The sequence below is a fragment of the Pezoporus flaviventris genome, unplaced genomic scaffold, assembly GCF_033815535.1.
Source record: "Pezoporus flaviventris isolate CSIRO_AGI_PZ_B2104156 unplaced genomic scaffold, CSIRO_AGI_Pfla_v1 ptg000037l, whole genome shotgun sequence".
Classification (NCBI taxonomy): Eukaryota; Metazoa; Chordata; class Aves; order Psittaciformes; family Psittacidae; genus Pezoporus; species Pezoporus flaviventris.
In genome coordinates, this window is record NW_026892585.1 from 6,973,923 (window position 1) to 6,991,913 (window position 17,991).

Below are 17,991 nucleotides of genomic sequence, written 5' to 3' on the forward strand. Positions count from 1 at the left end.
GGGGTAAATGCTGTTTTAGGAGCCACTCCAAATCTGTTTTGCTGGTTCAATGCACTGGTTTAGCCTTTTGCATTTTGTTCTCTTAAATAAATGCAAACTGCAGTCTTTTTCGATAAAGTTTCTTTCTTGCAGAGATTTAAATCAGAACTGTGATCAATGTGGGATACAGATGCAGGAAAAACATAGATACAGGGCAGAAAGGATTAAAATCAATATATAGGGTTTTTTTTTCTGTTTAAAAACTTGAATGTGCAATAAACTTGCATAAGCAGGACCTGAAGCTGCTGTTGCTCTGATAAATGATACCAGGGATAATCTGCCTCACTTAAAAAAAAAAATACAGAAATTGGGATAAAATTGAAATGGCAATGTAGATACATAACTCAAAATGTAGCAGAAGCACTGATAAGGAAAAGGACACTATTTAGTCTGGCTTCCTTCTACTGAAACAATTCTGATGATTCTTTCCCATATCTGTTGACTTTTTATTGCTCTCTTTAATAGATGAATTACAATAAATGTTAACAGAAGCAACAGCAGGTCATATAATGCCAAGGTATTAAAATTAAAGAGATCTACATCAGGTACCTAAAGATGACTTTCACAGGACATTAATTTGTCCAACGTGTGCTGCCATATAATGGAAAGCACCTATTTCATGTTAAGTTCTGACTTTTTAAGGCTTAATCTTAGACTCTAATGATTTTTTCATTCTTTGTTTCTCTAATTCCCATAAAAAATGATGCCAAACCAGCAATCATACAGGCCAAGGAAAACACACACATTCAGTGCTGGAAATACACTATGGAAAAAGGAAACAGTCTCAACATAGGCTAGTGTCAAGTAACGCATGTTGTGAGGTGGGTAAGCCTGCCTATATACTCTGCAGTCCTTTGGGAGTCTAGGGTGAGGAAGACTTTCCACTTCTGGGTCTTATCACAATATGTGGCCTAGATACAGCCAAAGTTTGGAAAAAGACAACTGAAAAATCCTTCTGAATCCAGCAATGCAGGCACTACTGAAAAGGTATGAGAAGGATGGATATGTAAGAGTTCCTCTCTTATGGAGTGGTTTTACAGAACAGAGAGTAAAGAAGAATGTTCTTCCAAAAGGCCTCAAGGTTTGAAACTATCTCAGCTGAGGCAGAGAGAGGGTAAAACCTTTGTGAAGATATGCACACCAGCATCTGTCCCTGCCCTTCTACGTCAGCTACAGGGAAGGTGGCAGGCTCAGGTTTTACAATCATGAAACCAGAGGCGAGGTGCTATCTTGTGATGGGGCTCCACAGATCATGTTTTCCCCACTATCTACCAGTAAGAGAAAGACCTGACTCTGTGTTCTGATCTTCAGGGTATGGATACTCCACCCTCTCCTTTACAGATGGGTGAAAGGAGTTCTTGTTTATGACAACATTTTGTCTTACTTTCAGCTAGCTGGGATTCGATGGGCCTGTGCTGACTTCTAGCAGATGCTGCTGACCAACTCCACTGTGCACAAAAGGGAAGGAAAAATGGCTCCTTTATGAGCTTCCTGCCTACGCATAACTGCGTTCTTTACCTGAAAGATTGAAAGTCACACTGTAAAATAAAGAAGCTGAGTAAATTCAGTGAAGGATAAAACCAACACAACTGCTAGGCGATCATGGACATCCTGTGAGCACAAAAAACAGATAAGAAAATTATTAAGTGGTGAATTAGTCATTTCTGATTCTGATGCATATGATTTAAATTCTGTTCTGCTGTATGCTGCTGCTGTTTACAGACTCTTGAGAATTGAACACCTAGCCCTCTGCAGCATCTGTAACTTCATTATAGTCAGAGGGAATATCAGTATGCAAAAATCAGGGTCTGTATTCATATTCTGGAAAACAGATGGTGTTTAGGGTTATAGGAACGAGATCAATATATCAATATAAGCTTTGCAAACACATATATTTTCAAATCTGAGCAAAAACCATTTTCGTGTGACTTCTGATTGAGAAAAGAGCTTAGCAGCTGTGGGTAAACTGAGTGCTAATGCATTAAACATGCAGATGTAATGTATGGTTCTGCTCTAGCAAATGGTATGAGTTTGCCTTTCTGTTGCACTAGCTTTCTGAGTAATACACTGCCATTGCAGAATGGCAATATAGTGGAAATGACTTATCTCCAGGGATTTTAAATGTTTTATTTCAGCAGGAAGGCTTTTACTATTAATAGAACAAGTGATAATTTTTGTTAAGCAAAACCTGCTTGGAAATTCATTAAATATGCTTTTAATATAATAAAATTACCTGCTTATTAGCAAAAAAGCAGAGGGCTACAGCCACAGTGGTATTAACTATGGTTTACATGTTTACCTGGGGTTCAAGTCCCGGATATTTAAAATACGTTTTACTTATGGCAGCTGCTATAAATAATGTGTGGCTCTTTTCTTTCAAATCATGAACAGCATCTCCCCATTCCCTACCAGTCAGTGCAATGCTAGTTAAATCAGTCTTCAAATGAATCAGGAGTCTAGACAATATACAGCAGTGTACAAAGGATGCTGTGGCAGCATGTTTGCCCAGAAAATGAAGCAAATAATAAATAAGTAAGGTATTTCTGTATCATAAGGTAAAGGTTTTCAAAATGTGACTTAATGGGAGAGTTTTCAGAGAAGAGTTCTAAAACTGTTTTATGGCTCAAAAATGGCAGACTTCTGATGGTAAACTAAAATAGTTCAACTTATTTAGCCTCTTATAGACAAGATGAAAGATGTTTTAATCAGCATCTCCCAGAAAGTGTGAAGGGGAATGACACCTGACACCAAAAAACTCTTTCATCTATCAGGAATAGCCACAAAGATCCCCAAGTTAAATGCTGAAGTCGGCAGAATTCAAACTAAATTAGGTGCAAATTCTCCATAGGAATAGCACTTAACCACTGGAAGAGATGGCCAAAGGAAAGGGTAACTTTTCTATCATCTGAAGTCTTTAAAGCTAGATAAAATGTCTTTCAAGAAAACGTGTTACACTGCTATCATTACTTTTGGGGTTAGCTGCTGAAAATCATTTGGTGAAATTTTATGGTCTCTGTTTAGCAAGAGCTCAAACAGAGTGATCACATTCCATCGAGGCTTCAAAGTACATGAAAAACAACAGCTAGGTATGATTTTACAGCAAAAATAATGATAGGAGGTGAAATCACAGCCTCACTGAATCCATGAGAAAGTTGACACTCCCTCTAATGAGACGCAAATTTAATCTGCAATTATACAAATTGTGGCTATATTCACTGCATTTAAGTTTGGGATTACATGCAGACTGCTTTGCTTAACCTCACCCATTTTCTTTTACTGCTATTATGTTTACCGTTTTATTTTGCACTTCAGATTCGTTCTGAATTAACCTTGTATGATTTACATTTTTTATGCACCTAGGGGTTTGCAAATGTGATCTCTTTTCAAGTAGTAGAGTTCAAAATGAAAATAAGAGAAAAATTCTGTTTCTTCTTGGCTTCATACGGGTAAGGGTCAAATGTTTCACTGATTATTTTCTGTAGAAGATGGGTGTTTCTACTGTTTGCCTCTGGTGAAGCTGCAAAACGGACATCTGTACAAATACATTTTCTGGATTATTTTCAACGGTATCAACAGCTGAGCTCAGGCCAGGTTTTCCATTAAGCCTCATAATTAAGTTCACTTTGAATGGAGACAGGAATTACTATTGCTAATACATGGGATTGTGTATTGCCTCTCTACCACGGTTCTCCCTACTGTTCAAGCCTGAAAGAAAGAACTGTCAGCTATCCTTCCATACAGTCATCTGATCTGATGTGCACCGGCTGCACACAGTCGTCCTGAAAGTATATGGATGGGTCTGGGCCACTGGAATTCTGAAGCAGTTGCTCAGGTCTAATCCTTTTCAGGAGCAAAGAAGGCATTAGAAGCCGCATCTCACAGCCCTTTCCTAGAAATGGCATTAAAGGAGGTGTGAAGAACTGGAGATCCATTGAGAATGTACAAGATCTTAGTACAGAAGCTGAGAGGCCCAGTCCAAGTCTGTTGACTACCAGCTTCGTTTCACTGAAGATTAAAGGGCATCATATGGTTTGTTCCTTTCTCTTTGTAAAGTGCTGATACAGCTTTGTGCAATACCGCAGAAATGCCTCTGGTCCAGATTCAGCCCTTATTTTACTCTGGGAACATGCACAGAAGCAGGAGATAGGAGTCTTGCACTAGGATACAACTACTGCTGTTCTTTACAGTACTATTTAAAGCCTGCTGGAGTCAATGGAAGACCCTTCATTGATTTCATTGCTTTGGATCAGAACCCCTGCTAGGGAGTCTTTGTCCTTGGCTTTCTTAAAAGAAGACTTCACTAGTGTGTGAACAGCGTTAATCACCCATGAACACTTGCTAAAGAGTGATCTGGTTTTTATGATATGGAAAACACGCTGCTGAAGCATGAAACCTTTTAATGAAGTCAAACAAAGTAAAAATTGCCCCTTATGACCTAAAGCTCAGCTCCTGAAATGTCATTTTCTGGGATAATACATTCCTCATCTGCCGGTCTAGGCTTTTTCTTGCCGCAGGTGAACTAATGCAGCCTTGGAGGTGTGCCATAGTTACTAGTATCTGGTATTTTACTAGAGGCAAGAGATAGGAATTATTAATTGTTTATTTTACCCCCCTGATGGAAATTGCAGAAAATGAGCAGATCTTTGCCCCTGAATTTGTTATTTTGTTTTCCTGACACCTAAATCAACTGTATATCCTTAATCTTAACATTGAGAAACCACTGGCATCATTAATGGGAGCTTGTTACTTCATGCAGAAGTCATTACTGATTTGTCAAATAATGTCAGTGAATGCAGAAAACTGAAATACAAAAATCTTTTGACAGAGTCTTTGCTACTACCTTTAGTCTTCACTGTCTTGGAATGGTAGGAATAGGGATGTCATTCTAATGAAAACAATTCACAATAAATATTTGTTCTTGTGCTTGTTTGTTACCTTGTGGGTATCCAATATTGTGCATAGGGTTATTTCAAAACTCACTGCAAATTCTCGTTGATGGGATAGTAATTCTGATTTTATGTAAGAAATCAGTGGTGCTAGCACTGGGTGAGGTCTCACAGAGTTCACTAATGAGTCCTTTACTGTATTTATACATAAGTGAAACTCCTGAAAATCATGATAAAACTGGTTCACATAGTTCATATGGCAGCAATTTATTGCCTGGCTGCAGATTTTGTAAATCTCTCTGGTACCACAGGGTTATTACAGTAAGTTAGAAAGACAGGTATTCTAAGTATGAACATGCTGTTAAGATCTCAAAAATACTGAGTGCTCTTGAATTGAAGCTTTGATGAGAAATAAATCCTTCTAGTGACACTTTTATGCCATGTAGAGATGTGGAAGTGTGAGCAACAGCACCTGGCAAGCAAGCTGTCTTCTTTAAAAGCAAGCAAACCAGCTGCTCATCAGGCTGGAGAAGGATTTAGCAGGAAATAAAAGTCTACTCAAATGTTCATTGCTCTGATCTGCAAGAGAAAACTCATTCTTTATAAAGTGTCCTCTGGATGCTGAGAAAAATTGCATTTATATCTTCTGTATTTTCAGACACTATGAAGAGTTCATATTTGAAAACAGGACTCATTTTCAAGTGAGCAACCTACTTAACAGATCCATTTCTGGTCGTAACAGTTCTTTCATTTACAGAACATAACCAGATAGGCAACAAAATCAACTTCCTTGTGGAGAACAAACAAAACTTGATAGAAACCTTCTGTTTCAGGATACAGTAGGGGTAGGATTTCTGCATTTGCTTTGTATGGGTCCCTCCTTTCCCTATCCTTGCATGTGCATCAGGCAGATTGTCTCGTTTAATAAGCCCCAATTGTATCAGCGTTCTGATTACAAAACCTGCTGTGTTTTAAGCACACTGACGAGATTAAGGAATTTTTACTCCTGCAGAGCAATACTAACAAAAATGTTTCTGTCTCTTCAGAGCCATAGATATGCAGTGGTTTCACAAAACACTGGGGAAAAAAAAGGGTTAGGCCCCGAAAGTAGGTAAGATGATGCAAGCCTGGCATTCTTAACTGTGTCCATATATTCCAACCGGGCAAGGTATCTCACCTGATCCCTTCAGAAAATCATTTCTTTACTTTTACAGCTGCCATATGCCATACCTCCACAACACAGAATCATTCAACAGCAGAAGGGAACCTAACTGTACCTAACCTAACAGCAGTAAGAGAAATAAATCCAAATGCAACAGCGTGGAAAAAACATGCATATATCAGCTGATACCCCTCAGAACCTCCAAAGGCCTGGAAAGTGTTTGGATGTATCACCTGAATATTTTTTAGATTATCTGGACTTTTGCAAGTTATTTTATGACAATTATTTCAGTGCATTCAGTGTTATTCTGAGTACCAAAAGCCTTAGTCAGATAACACTGTAATGCACTGAAAAGGTTTCCTTTAGATAGGTTCAAGCAATAACTGTCAGGGATCTATTTTAATCTTTAGGTAGATAATACCATGACAGTTGCCATCCTTCACCTTTTGGCTTGGTTTCTGAGGAGACTTCCCCTTTTTATTTTTCATTTGTTCTTGGCTTTGGTTTGCTTCTTATGAACTGTCAAATCCACATTAATCTATCCCATCAACCAGACCCTCCTGCCAACAAAACTGTTTTCATTCCCTGCTGCAATCTCCGTGTTTTCAGATGTGACAACCAGGGAATGAAAATAGTGCTGTAATGACCACAATGAAAAAGCTGCCTGGGAACACTGACTGCTTTTTGCAGCATTCCCCTCAGTTATTTAAATAGTATTATGCTATCTCAAAGGTTTGTAAACTGATATATGGAGAGATGAAGTTCCTGCCTGTGCTGCACCAAAACCTAAATAAGCCAGAGCTATGTGCCTTCTATACTACTCTGTCTCAGACTCCTGTCACACGAGCATCAGCTCATTTTTGCAGAACAGCTCTTCTGATTTCACTGGACTGCAGGGTAAATTTAAATTTGCAGGTTTATCTTCAGTCCTATGTTATCCATCAGGCCAGATGACTCTGATGCCCTCAAGCATCTATGCTGACACCTGTATTAGCCCAGCTGTCATCACGCTAGAATGAGGATTTCAGAACAACGTAACTTGTCGCAACAGAGGGAGAGAATAGCTCCTGTTAACTCCTAGGAGTGTGATCTGCAAGCAGAATCCCACCTACTGTACCTTTTATTTCCTAAATTGCACTGATGTCTTCAGAGGAACGGAGACCACCAAGATACAAAATGTTACAAGCTACAGGTAATGGAACCAAACAATCTACTACTTACCTGCAGTACTATGTCCCGTCCATTTCGTGTGATGTTAACAGTATGGGGCTGTCCATTAGCCATGTTTCTGTGGTCGACATCAATGTTATATGGCTCTTTGGTGCCTCCAAGGCTGTACCGAATTTGCAGATTCCCTAGTGAAAGAAATGTGAAAAGCACCCTCAGGTATTTTGATCTTTATTCACCAGCTATTTTCCTCTCTTCGTTTTCACATACAACTGTTAGTGTTCTACACTTAAACTGCTCTAAGAGCTGGTCTCTGCAGTAAGAGAAGAGCTACTGTTTAAGACTATAAAGCTACTGGGCTGGAAACTGCTTCTAGTTTATAACCCAGAAGAGTGCCAATGACCAGCATTCAAAACTAGTGTTTGCAAACACTCCAGACTGTAAACCAAACAAATCAGAGCTGTGCCTTGAACAATATGGACAACTGGTACAAATTTGAACGCATCAAGTACCTCTTTATTGTTGAGATTATTATCCTTGCTGCAATAAAATTCTTTGAAGTTAGACAAAGCATGAAAGAATAAACCATTGATATGCTCTGAATAAAGGCAGAATTACAACAAATCAACACTGACACATAATCTACACAAGGGACTTTCCTGCTTTCTCATTTAATTGTTGTTGACAGGTGACCGTCTGGACTTTTATGGAAATTTAATAATATATGGTGAAATGAAAACCTGAGGTTACAGTGTTAGAAAAGTATAGCTGAAAGTGGTTAATTGATATTCATGACATTTTAACAGACAGATTTTTCTTTCCCAAACAAAACTGAAGTGTCCGCTCTTCTTAAGTGATTTTAATATTTGATTAAAAAGAAGAATGTTTGCAAAGGGAAATGCAGACCCATTATTCATCAAACCCAGAAATACTCTGTCCCAGAAGAGCAGCTCCAGCCTTTGCTAACTACAGTTTAGATGTTTGACGTGGGATTTCTCTCGGGCACCTTCTTTCTTCCCCATGAAGGGAAAAAAATGAGCGGCATGTACAATACTCATATTAACTTCTCCCATAAAAGATAATGGTAATAAAATCATCCTAATTACGATTTTCGCTGGGCACTAACGCACTATTTGGAATCAAAGTATATTCAGTTTATATACAGCTTTAATACTGTAACAGCAAATGACCCATATCCAACCTTCAACCATCACCAAAATGTTTCAGCACCTTACATATTATCCTACATCCATATTTTAGCCACCTCAGTGGGTATCCAGATATTCAGAAGGAACAGCGCACTGCACTTTCCACTCACTACTGCCATGAGTTCAGTGATTCAGATACCCACATGTGGATGCCTATTTGTTCCCTCCATAATGTTAGTTCATGGCACAGATCGGACTGTTTTAGTAGGCTTTTTATGGGTGGGGGTTTGGTTTCAGTTTTTTGTGGGTTTGTTTTCTGTGTTTGCTTGTTTTCTTTTCCCCATTTTGCTTTGAGAGGATGGGTTGACTAATGAAACCCCACTACATCAGTACAAAAAACAGAGGTTAAGGTCCTGTGTACTTTATTTTTACATGACAAAGCTGAAAAGACTTTCTCATTAGTTCAGATCTTCAGCTTAATGTCAACCTGGTGTTATTATCAATTGTGCCTTCAATGGGGAGAGCCCAGAGAGGCTGCTTACCAGACGGCTTGACAAGCACAGCCATGAAGTCCTGGGTGTAGGAGCTGATGTACAATAAAACACAAGGGGACTTGGTGGTACTGAAGCTGAAGCTGAGCTCTTCTTTATTCAAGTTCAGGTCAGGCTCTGTGGTCTCGGTATCTGGAGAACTCAAAAGTGTTCGGCTCACTAAATCCTTCATGCTAGTCCCTGGGGAGTGGAAGTTGTAACGAAGCCACATTCCCTCTTCAAAAAATGCTCCAACATCTTGAACGTAAGAAGGAAAAAATAAAGAGAAATTCAACATGCTGCCACCTTTTGGATTAAACACATTACTACTGACTTGACTGGCACTAATCTGTGCACGTTCTACTGCTGCATTAAGTGCTTCACCAATATTTAGGTCCAGAGCCTCACTATTTCCTAGTAGGAATGAAAAGGACAATCTCCACTTTACTGGTGAGTACCTGGATTCACAGAACAAAGATTTCCTTTGAGTCATACAGAAGGTGTCTCCTATCAATACTACAGATGAGAAGAACCATGCGTTAGATTTATTTTCATTGAAGTCTAGCAGTAGATAATGCTCCAAATAATGAGATACAAGAAAGAGAGATTTAAGAGACACAATAAGCAAACACTTTCAAGGAGAACAAAAACCAGCAATGCTGACCAGCAAACCTGAGTGCATTTGGAAGGTCCTCACAAAGGAATGATGGCAATTCCAGCACCTGAAAGATCTGAAATAGGACTGGACACAATGCTAGAAAGTTATCCACTGCTAGCACAATCCTTCATGGGAACTGCATAACCAGTATGGCCTTATGGGAGATAAAATAAACTAGGGAGCTCAACTCAGTGGGCACAAGGCAAGACACACCTGAACTGCATTCAGAGTAGCTGAGCAGAGACAAGATGACAGATAAAATTATAATAGATTTTAGTGATGCTCCTTTCCAGAATTTTGCTAAAGTTAGTGCTGCAAAAGCTTTACGTTTCCCTGTTACCCTGTTAAAATTCTCCAAATCTCAAAATATCATAGCCACTGTTACTGTGCGGCCATATAAAACATGGAGTCAAGTTGTGGTCCCAAGGTGCCATAAATAATTTGATCATTCTGATAGATTTACGACTGACATTTTATAGGAGAAACCTTAAATCAGGCTGAAACAGTTATGGGAGAGGCAATTCACTTTAACAACTGTATTTCGCAGTAGACTCAACTTAAGTACTCCTGGATTACAAGTGAAGGGCCCTAACCTGAAAATAACTTCCCAAACTGTGAAGCCTTCTGCCACTAACAGCAGCATTGAAAATAAGCATTAGCACCGACAGATCTACAGCAGTACATGCTGTAGCCGTATTACCAAGACTGGCTTAAAACTATCCCTACAACAGCTAATTCATTCTTCTTCAGCCTTTGCTTCTAGCTCACACAACCTGCTCCTTGGGCAGATATTGTACCAATGGCATGGTTATGGCGCTAGCAGAGCTGCTGGCCAGAGCCAGCCCTTTTTTCCAGAGCTGTAAATGTGATGAATTGCTACTTCAAATGCTCACTGCTACAAAGAAAGCTTTACCTAAACTGCTCTCTGAAATGCTAAGACTTTTTTTTTTCCAAAGGGGTTTCATAACAGCAAAGGATGTCCTGTATGTTTAACTTGATTTGTGCTGAGAAAATCATTTTCAGTATAGCTGTATTATTACAGGCATACAAACTATTGTAATGAGCCTTGAAATTCTCCTCATGCGCACACCACCTCTTTTAAGAGGAAGCATAAGTGGAAGGCTCACTTCAGCTGTGCGAGTGTATCAGGCCCTCAACAGGAACAATTGAATCCCCTCAAGTTCCAGTTCAGCAAAGAGGCTGATGCACATTACGTTCTTTGCTGAACGAAGCTGAAGTCCTTGCAGCAGGGCTGTAAAGTGCTCAGCACCTCACAGGAGCAGGCTGTTTGAACTACTAGGAAACACTAGAAAATGCTAAAAGATCATTTTCTCTATAATGAATGTAGCTATAAGAGGACTTGGCAATGCTGAGGGCTGATCAGTGAAAAAACTATCTACTTTGAGGTCACAAGCGTATCTTCTTCCTGAAGCTCTCACAGACGCCCTTGATTCAGAAAACCATTCAAACTGCCTGAATAAAATGCAGCACAAACCCTGCTGCTGAAATGTGGTGGAGGTTTCCCTGCATGACCCTCTTTTGTAATATTTCAAATGCTATCTAAGAAGATGACTCTTGGGAGACAGCCACGAGGCATAATGAAGGGCCCCTCCGCTAACTGCCCTTTCAAGGCAGAAGCCTTGGGGAAATGAATATGGCAGTAACATCATTTTCTTCAGAAAGCAGTGCCTATTTCTACATCCATATCCAGTGAGGTTGTCCTCTGTTGACAGACTGCAGGTACATACAGGTTGGGCCTGCGTTGCAGAGGAACCAAGAACAGGAACTGAGGATCATCTGAAACAATTTGATGAAGCAAGAGGCACATCCCCAGTGTGAGCTGCACATACTTTACAAAACTGTCCAGCTTCAACTGGAAAAGGGATGAAGCAGAAACTGATCCAGAACTTCCACACAAAAAGCACACTTACCCAGAACTGACAAACTTATTTTGAAGGCTGCAATTCTATGGTCATCCCCCCAGTCCCGCTCTCCCCACTCAGTTACTTGTGTTTTTGTACATTCTCATTCTGCCTAGGTTCAGGAGTATTGAAAGACTGGAGAAAAAAGCCAAATAGCAACAAAAAAACCTGTTTCTCTTATAAAAATTACACAATCTCATAACAGTTCTGGGCCAGTGTTGTAGACCTCAGAGTCCTCATTCTCCTTTGCTGCTGATTTAACAGCAGTGAAATGTCAGTATTGATTCTTCTCTTCTTCAGGTGATTATGATTCTGGTAGCCATACACTCACTCACACTCAGAACTTGTCTTCTTTCTACATTACTTTTTCATCTCCTGTGAAAAACATTGCCAGTATGGCACACGTGTGGCTGAGCACAGCTTCAGCAAGATATTCTGTCTGGAGGTGTGTATATAAAAGATACAGAACTCAGCAGGCTTTATGGCAATTGAACTGGTGCTGTGCTAGCAGTTGGGATAGGAATGGTAACAGGGATTGCCATGAATCAAATGCAAAATAGTACTCCACATTAAAAAGAAGCAAAAAACCCCTAAACCCAAACCAATCCCCAACCCCACGCAATTTAAAACCAGCAGCTTTTCAAGAATGGCTCTGTAAGAGGTGGACTTGACTTTTTGCCGTAGGACAGCTATTACTGTCCCACAATGGCCTTCTCAGAGTTTTCCAAGTCAACTCTAGACCTGGCTCATGTCACCTTTTACCTGGGGACCAAGGAGAAAGTCATGCTTGTTACTTCTCTGGTATCATATCCAACATAAGAATGACATGGACCTGCTGGGGTAAGGCCAGTGGAGGCCAAGAAGATGATCCAAGGGCTGGAGCCCCTCTGCTAAGGAGCCGGCTGAGAGAGCTGGATTTGTTCAGCCTGGAGAAGAGAAGGCTCTGGGGAGACCTTAAAGCAGCTTCCAGTGCCTAAAGGGGCTACAAGAAACCTGGAGAGGGGCTTTGGACAGGGGCCTGTAGGGACAGGACAAATAGAAATGGCTTTAACCTGACAGAGGGGAGACTGAGATTAGATACTAGGCAGAAATTCTTCCCTGTGAGGGTGCTGAGGCGCTGGCACAGGGTGCCCAGAGAAGCTGTGGCTGCCCCATCCCTGGCAGTGTTCAAGGCCAGGTTGGACGGGGCTTGGAGCAACCTGGTCTAGTGGAAGGTGTCCCTGCCCATGGCAGGGGGTTTGAACTGGATGAGCTTTAAGGTCCAGTCCAACCCAAATCATTCTATGATGGTATTTGGCTTTTTTGAGGCTGAGCCTTGAAAGCTATCTTATTAATGGACAGCAACAGTGTAAAACACAACAGTGTAGAACACTGGTGCAGACTACAGAGACAAAACCTTGACAACTAGGAAGCCTGGCAAGGACACATGAACACTGCAGCAGAAAAAGATTCTCCCCTCTTTGTGTCACAAAGCTGACTGAAATGCCTTCTTACAGCATGTCCCATTCTTGCAGCCTTGAATGCCTCCTCAGCTCTGCTCAGATTTGATAAGTTAAAAATATTACTCTGTGATGCTGCTTGCCTGTGCTCAATGCCATGTTTTCCCTGCATGGAGTTCTGGATGTGAAAAGCAGCATATTCAAAATCTTTAGCAAGGACAGTCACTCTATGCATGTACAAAGAACTGTTAGGGCAATGCAGGCAGCTGAACAAAACCTCTTCCTTTTTTGATTTCTCACAGTTATGAATGTTGAATATAGATTAACAAGGCTTTGCTTGCTGGCTTGTGGCTAAAAAAGTGCTAGAGAGCACCAGAAATTACAGCTATTTCCAGGCTGTGGTCACAAAGATTTACTGAAATACATCCTGGCCACAGGGCATCAGTAAAGGGTCAGAACCTCACAGCTGTGTATCTGGGTCAGAATTTACTTTGAGTGCTCTGAAAATAGTAATGCTTATAATTCATCTGGTTAGCTCACTCACTGTTTTATCCTGCCTTCAGGCTCACAGTATTTAGTTTGTGAAACCAAGAAGTGGGGATTTAAAGGTTTTGTTCTACACTTTAAAGACTCATATTCTGGATGCCATTACTGTAATAATTTGTGATGCAAATTTCAGTTGTCTATGTGTGGAGTAAAATACCAAAATGCAGCAACTGCTTGTTGTTATTAGTGGAATATAAACCTACTGAGTGTTTGCCCCTCCTATATGAATGTATCTGTACTCAGCATATAAACCCCCACCTTTCTTGAACAAATGAGCATCAGAATCAGGGGTATGAAAAATAATGTGCACCAGTGAAAATATGGGGCCTGATCATAAATCCATGTGATGTTTCCCACTACCTTCAGTAGAACAGGATGAGTGCCACCAAAGACGGGGTGAAGCCATCTGATTCATTACACCTTAAAGCCTCCCTAGTCAATACTGACAGGTAGCTTCTGCAGGGAACCAGTCTGGCATACCTAAGCAAGGCTGAGCTCTGAATCTTCTTTTGCAATGGCCCTGTAATCCAGGTGCCTTTTATTCTGCCTTGCACATGCCAAGGAAAGCCTAAAAATGTCATGAAAATCACAGCTGCAGTTCATTATGTACGGATGTGAAATTATTATAGACCTTTCTATGCTAGCCATTTGAACTGATGGCTAGGATAGCTGACTCGGAATAAGGGAATGGCAACCGGAACCGTGTATTCCCTGATGATTCTAAATGAAAACCCAGCTCATTTTCTAATGGAAATACCCATAAAGGTTAAAAAAACCCATCAAATAAAACAGGATGGATGAAGAAAAACACAATGGCAAACATACAACAGACCAGGTTTCATGATTTCCTGCCAGGGTGCCTTTGGGGCTGCTCTTTAGGTAACCTCAGAGAAAAACCTGCATCTTTGAAAGAGACATTTGAGAAATAGCACAGACTGCCCTTCAATGATTGCACAGTATTCAGAGTGACAACTCTGATAGGTGAGATCTAGCTTCAAGTCCTTCCTATACCACAGGTATCCACTCTAAAAGTGAGCAGTTCCTTGCTTCCCTCATAATCTCATTCACTTTCTGCATTACTATAACAAAAATGTCTTCTCATATCACAGAGATATTGTAAGGACAAATACTTTATCAGCTTGTGAGGTGCCCATACTACCCAACTAGCACACAGGTATATAAATATTGCACAGAGGTGTCTGGCGTGAGAACCTCAAATCTCTCAGTTGCCTTTGCACAGACATGCAGCAGCTGGCAATGCTACTGAAGCTGCTCTACTCATCTTTGATAAAACATCTGCATGCAGGGAGCACTGACACCAGAGGAGGCCTCCTGTAGTTAGCTGACAAAGACACTGAAAGTTCATCACATTTTGGAGCCAGGACTTAGTGTTTTTTTAACTCATTACCCTGATTTACTTCCTTTCCGTATACAGAATAAGAAATCCTTGCATTTATAAGTAGTGTATTATGGGCTGTAAGTGGGCTGGCAAGCTCTCTTTATAATCAGGTTGATATCTCTTTGAGATGCGTAAGGAGCATGGAGAAGGGTTGTTTTGCCTTAAAATTCTTGCAACTTAAATGGAATGCAATTTTCAAAGCACCAGAGCATAACCATGCATGTTTAATAAGGCACTATTGACAGGACAGCAGAATGGAATAGCTTTACAGAGTATATATTTTTTTTAATGAGTATATATATTTACTCAATGAAGGCTAAGAGCCAAGTCCTGGAGTTTGATCTACAGGTAGAAAAATGTGACTGCAGCATTCATACTTACAGACTGGGAGCCTAACATTCCCAACACAAGGAAAATTTCTGTTATCACCTTCAGCTAACAGATCACAATCATGTTGTGTATAGCAGAATTGTTTTGGGGGGTGGGAAAGAATGTTGCCTTTGACATTCCAGGTACTGGGATTATGAACAATGAAAACTAAGAAGTTAGTTACCTTAAATTGCTTGAACAATCCTCCACCCCATTACTTACAGCAAGGCAATGCAACGTATTTGCAACCAGCAAAATGAAGAGAATTGAATGGGTATAACCAGGGCAGAATTTGGAGATGATCAAGGATCAAAGAGTCTGTGGAAACGGTGCAGAGCTGCTTCACTCATGTGCTATAGCACCAGAGCTGGTATGTCTTTTTTTGCATCCATTCAGCCTAGTAAAAAGCTAGTTTTCCTCTTTGAGGCAGGCAAGGGAGCAAGAAAGGAAAGAAACCGGACCATGACAATGGTAAGGGTTTAGGGTTCATGAAAATCTAAAATCAAGCATGAAGGAGTTCAGTTCGAGCACTGGCACAAGGACTGCAACATTTCACACTTTGAATCTGAGCTTGACTTGAAAGAAAGAAAAACGTTTATACACTGCACTCATCTCTTTGGTGTTTGTTGATGCAAACTGGGTAACTGCACAGAAACTGGGAAGCTTTGAATTTACCCTTCCAGCAGACCTGAAGGCACATGAGTCACAGCACCAGCTATTTAACCTTTTTTCTTGGCCACATTCTCTTGGCAAAGGACAATTTCTTCTCCTACCATTGATCCACAGCACGTCAATACCCAAAGGAGGAATGCTTGCTCCCTGGGGGATCCCCCACATTAGAGTGCTGCCACATGCTCTGCAGAGCCATCTCCTCATCTGACCTTCACTCTTTTTGTTTAAAAGAAGGAAAGAGTTTGTTTTTTTTAAAGGGGAAAAATAAAAATGTTTTCCCAGAAATGCTTTTACGGTGATAGGACAGCTATGGGAGGGAGAAAAAAAGATGATTTATGCTTAAGCAAAGGACAGGGAAAGGTCAGAAAGCAATCTGTAGGACTGCAGAAACACTGCAGCTATTCCTCAGAACAATTTCTCTGAGCACTGAAAGAAGCGAAGTCAATTGCGTATGCCCCAAATCCAAAACAAAAATAAAGGTAAAATAGATGTCAGACTCTATTTTTGCACTTTTTTTTTTTTTCCCTTATAAAAATCTAGTGTAATTTCCAGGCCACTACCACATCAAGCACACTGATCTGCTGATAATAAGGCTGGAGGCAACGCAGGATCTCGTCAGCCATCAGTCTCTAGGCTCTACGGATGGATTTCATCAGCAAAAGAATTCACAATATGCACAGCCTGTTTTTATTATGAGATATGTTTATTCACTATGAACCATTGTATGGCGATTTCCTTAAGGTAATGATGGGGCTTTTCCTTTGATTTTTCCTATCACTCCTTCTCCTAGCACTTGCGGTGTGTAACCAACCCCTAAAAGTTTACCATGAGGAAGTAACCTGAATATCAAAATAAAATTTTTGGATAAGAAAAGCTTCCTGTGGCGAAGCAAAATCCACAGGAGCAGACTGCAGGATACTGAAAGGTATTACACAGCATTTTTTTACGGTAATATGTCACATTGGTTTGGATGTGGGGACTTAAAAAGTCAGGCACTATTGATTATCAAATCAACACGGGTACCTGGCCTGAAGATTTGCTCAGAGGAGTACAATAATGAAACCCAGTCCTAGTTTGTTGTGCAAAGCACTAACCTTGTTATTGCTCGGCAGCTGATGTGAATTCCTAGTGAAGGTAACAAAGGAAAATCTGCTTGCTTGCCTCCTATTAGACTCACCCCCATGACAGCATCCAACAGCATACTGTGGTGCCAGTTAGAAAATCACAAGTGACAGAGCAGTATGCAACTATGTCCTTGCTATGAAGAATGGAATTGGTTGAAAACAGACATTATGGTCTTTAAAAACATTTTCACAGATGTTTCAGTTCTTTTAGAGAGGGGAAAGTGTTGAAGTGTTAATGAAAAATTAATTGAAATATCAGAATTGTGATGTTTTCATCCAAATCAACTAAAAAAATCAACTAAAAATAACTTAGGTAACACTTTGTTTTACTGTTTTGCCAGTATTTATTTCACTGTTGTTAGTACTCTATGTTCAGCCTTTGCATCTAGAGAATATATCCAGTCTCATCTTATGGATCAAGAGGACATGGTATAAGATTCCAAGAGCAGCTATAGAAAACAAGTGTAGGATCCCCTTCTTTCACATGTCTAGGGAGTTTGACAACATGCATAACATGTTCCAGTGCTTTACTTGATTGAAAAAGCTTAATACTAGTTAAATTTACAATGTAAAATTTAATGGGCTGAAAATGAACTGTTTTAAAGTTTCATTATCAGCACTGTTTGTTACAGAGGTTTTACAATTATTTTGATCACAGGATGCCTCAAACCCAATCTACTCCGTGTTTAATTTATCCTCTAACTTTATCCCAGTGCCACTCTGTTGTTTCTACAGAGAAGCCCCATGAAGTCACTCACCCTAAATCATACTTGCAGATATTCTAGATGAGTACATCAGTTTTCAGCACTAGCAAATAGGAAATCGGTAATTTCCATTTCGTATCTAGGGCCTTAAGGATTTACTGAGATTTTTAGCCTGAAATAAGTTTTGATATTTAAAGCAGAGATCTGATGTTGTGTTTAAATGGCA

At 40.2% G+C, this 17,991-nt stretch overlaps 1 protein-coding gene across 2 annotated transcripts in view; it reads right to left on the minus strand.

Moving 5' to 3' along the window:
• Positions 1 to 17,991, minus strand: part of CNTNAP2 (contactin associated protein 2) — a 1,009,321-nt gene that overhangs the window by 58,718 nt on the left and 932,612 nt on the right. For both annotated transcript variants that reach the window (XM_061464593.1, XM_061464594.1), the window contains exons 19-20: positions 8,945 to 9,190; positions 7,309 to 7,442 (exon numbers count right to left, since the gene is read on the minus strand). In XM_061464593.1, the coding sequence (XP_061320577.1) occupies positions 7,309 to 7,442; positions 8,945 to 9,190 (380 nt within the window). The remainder of the gene's footprint in view (positions 1 to 7,308; positions 7,443 to 8,944; positions 9,191 to 17,991) is intronic.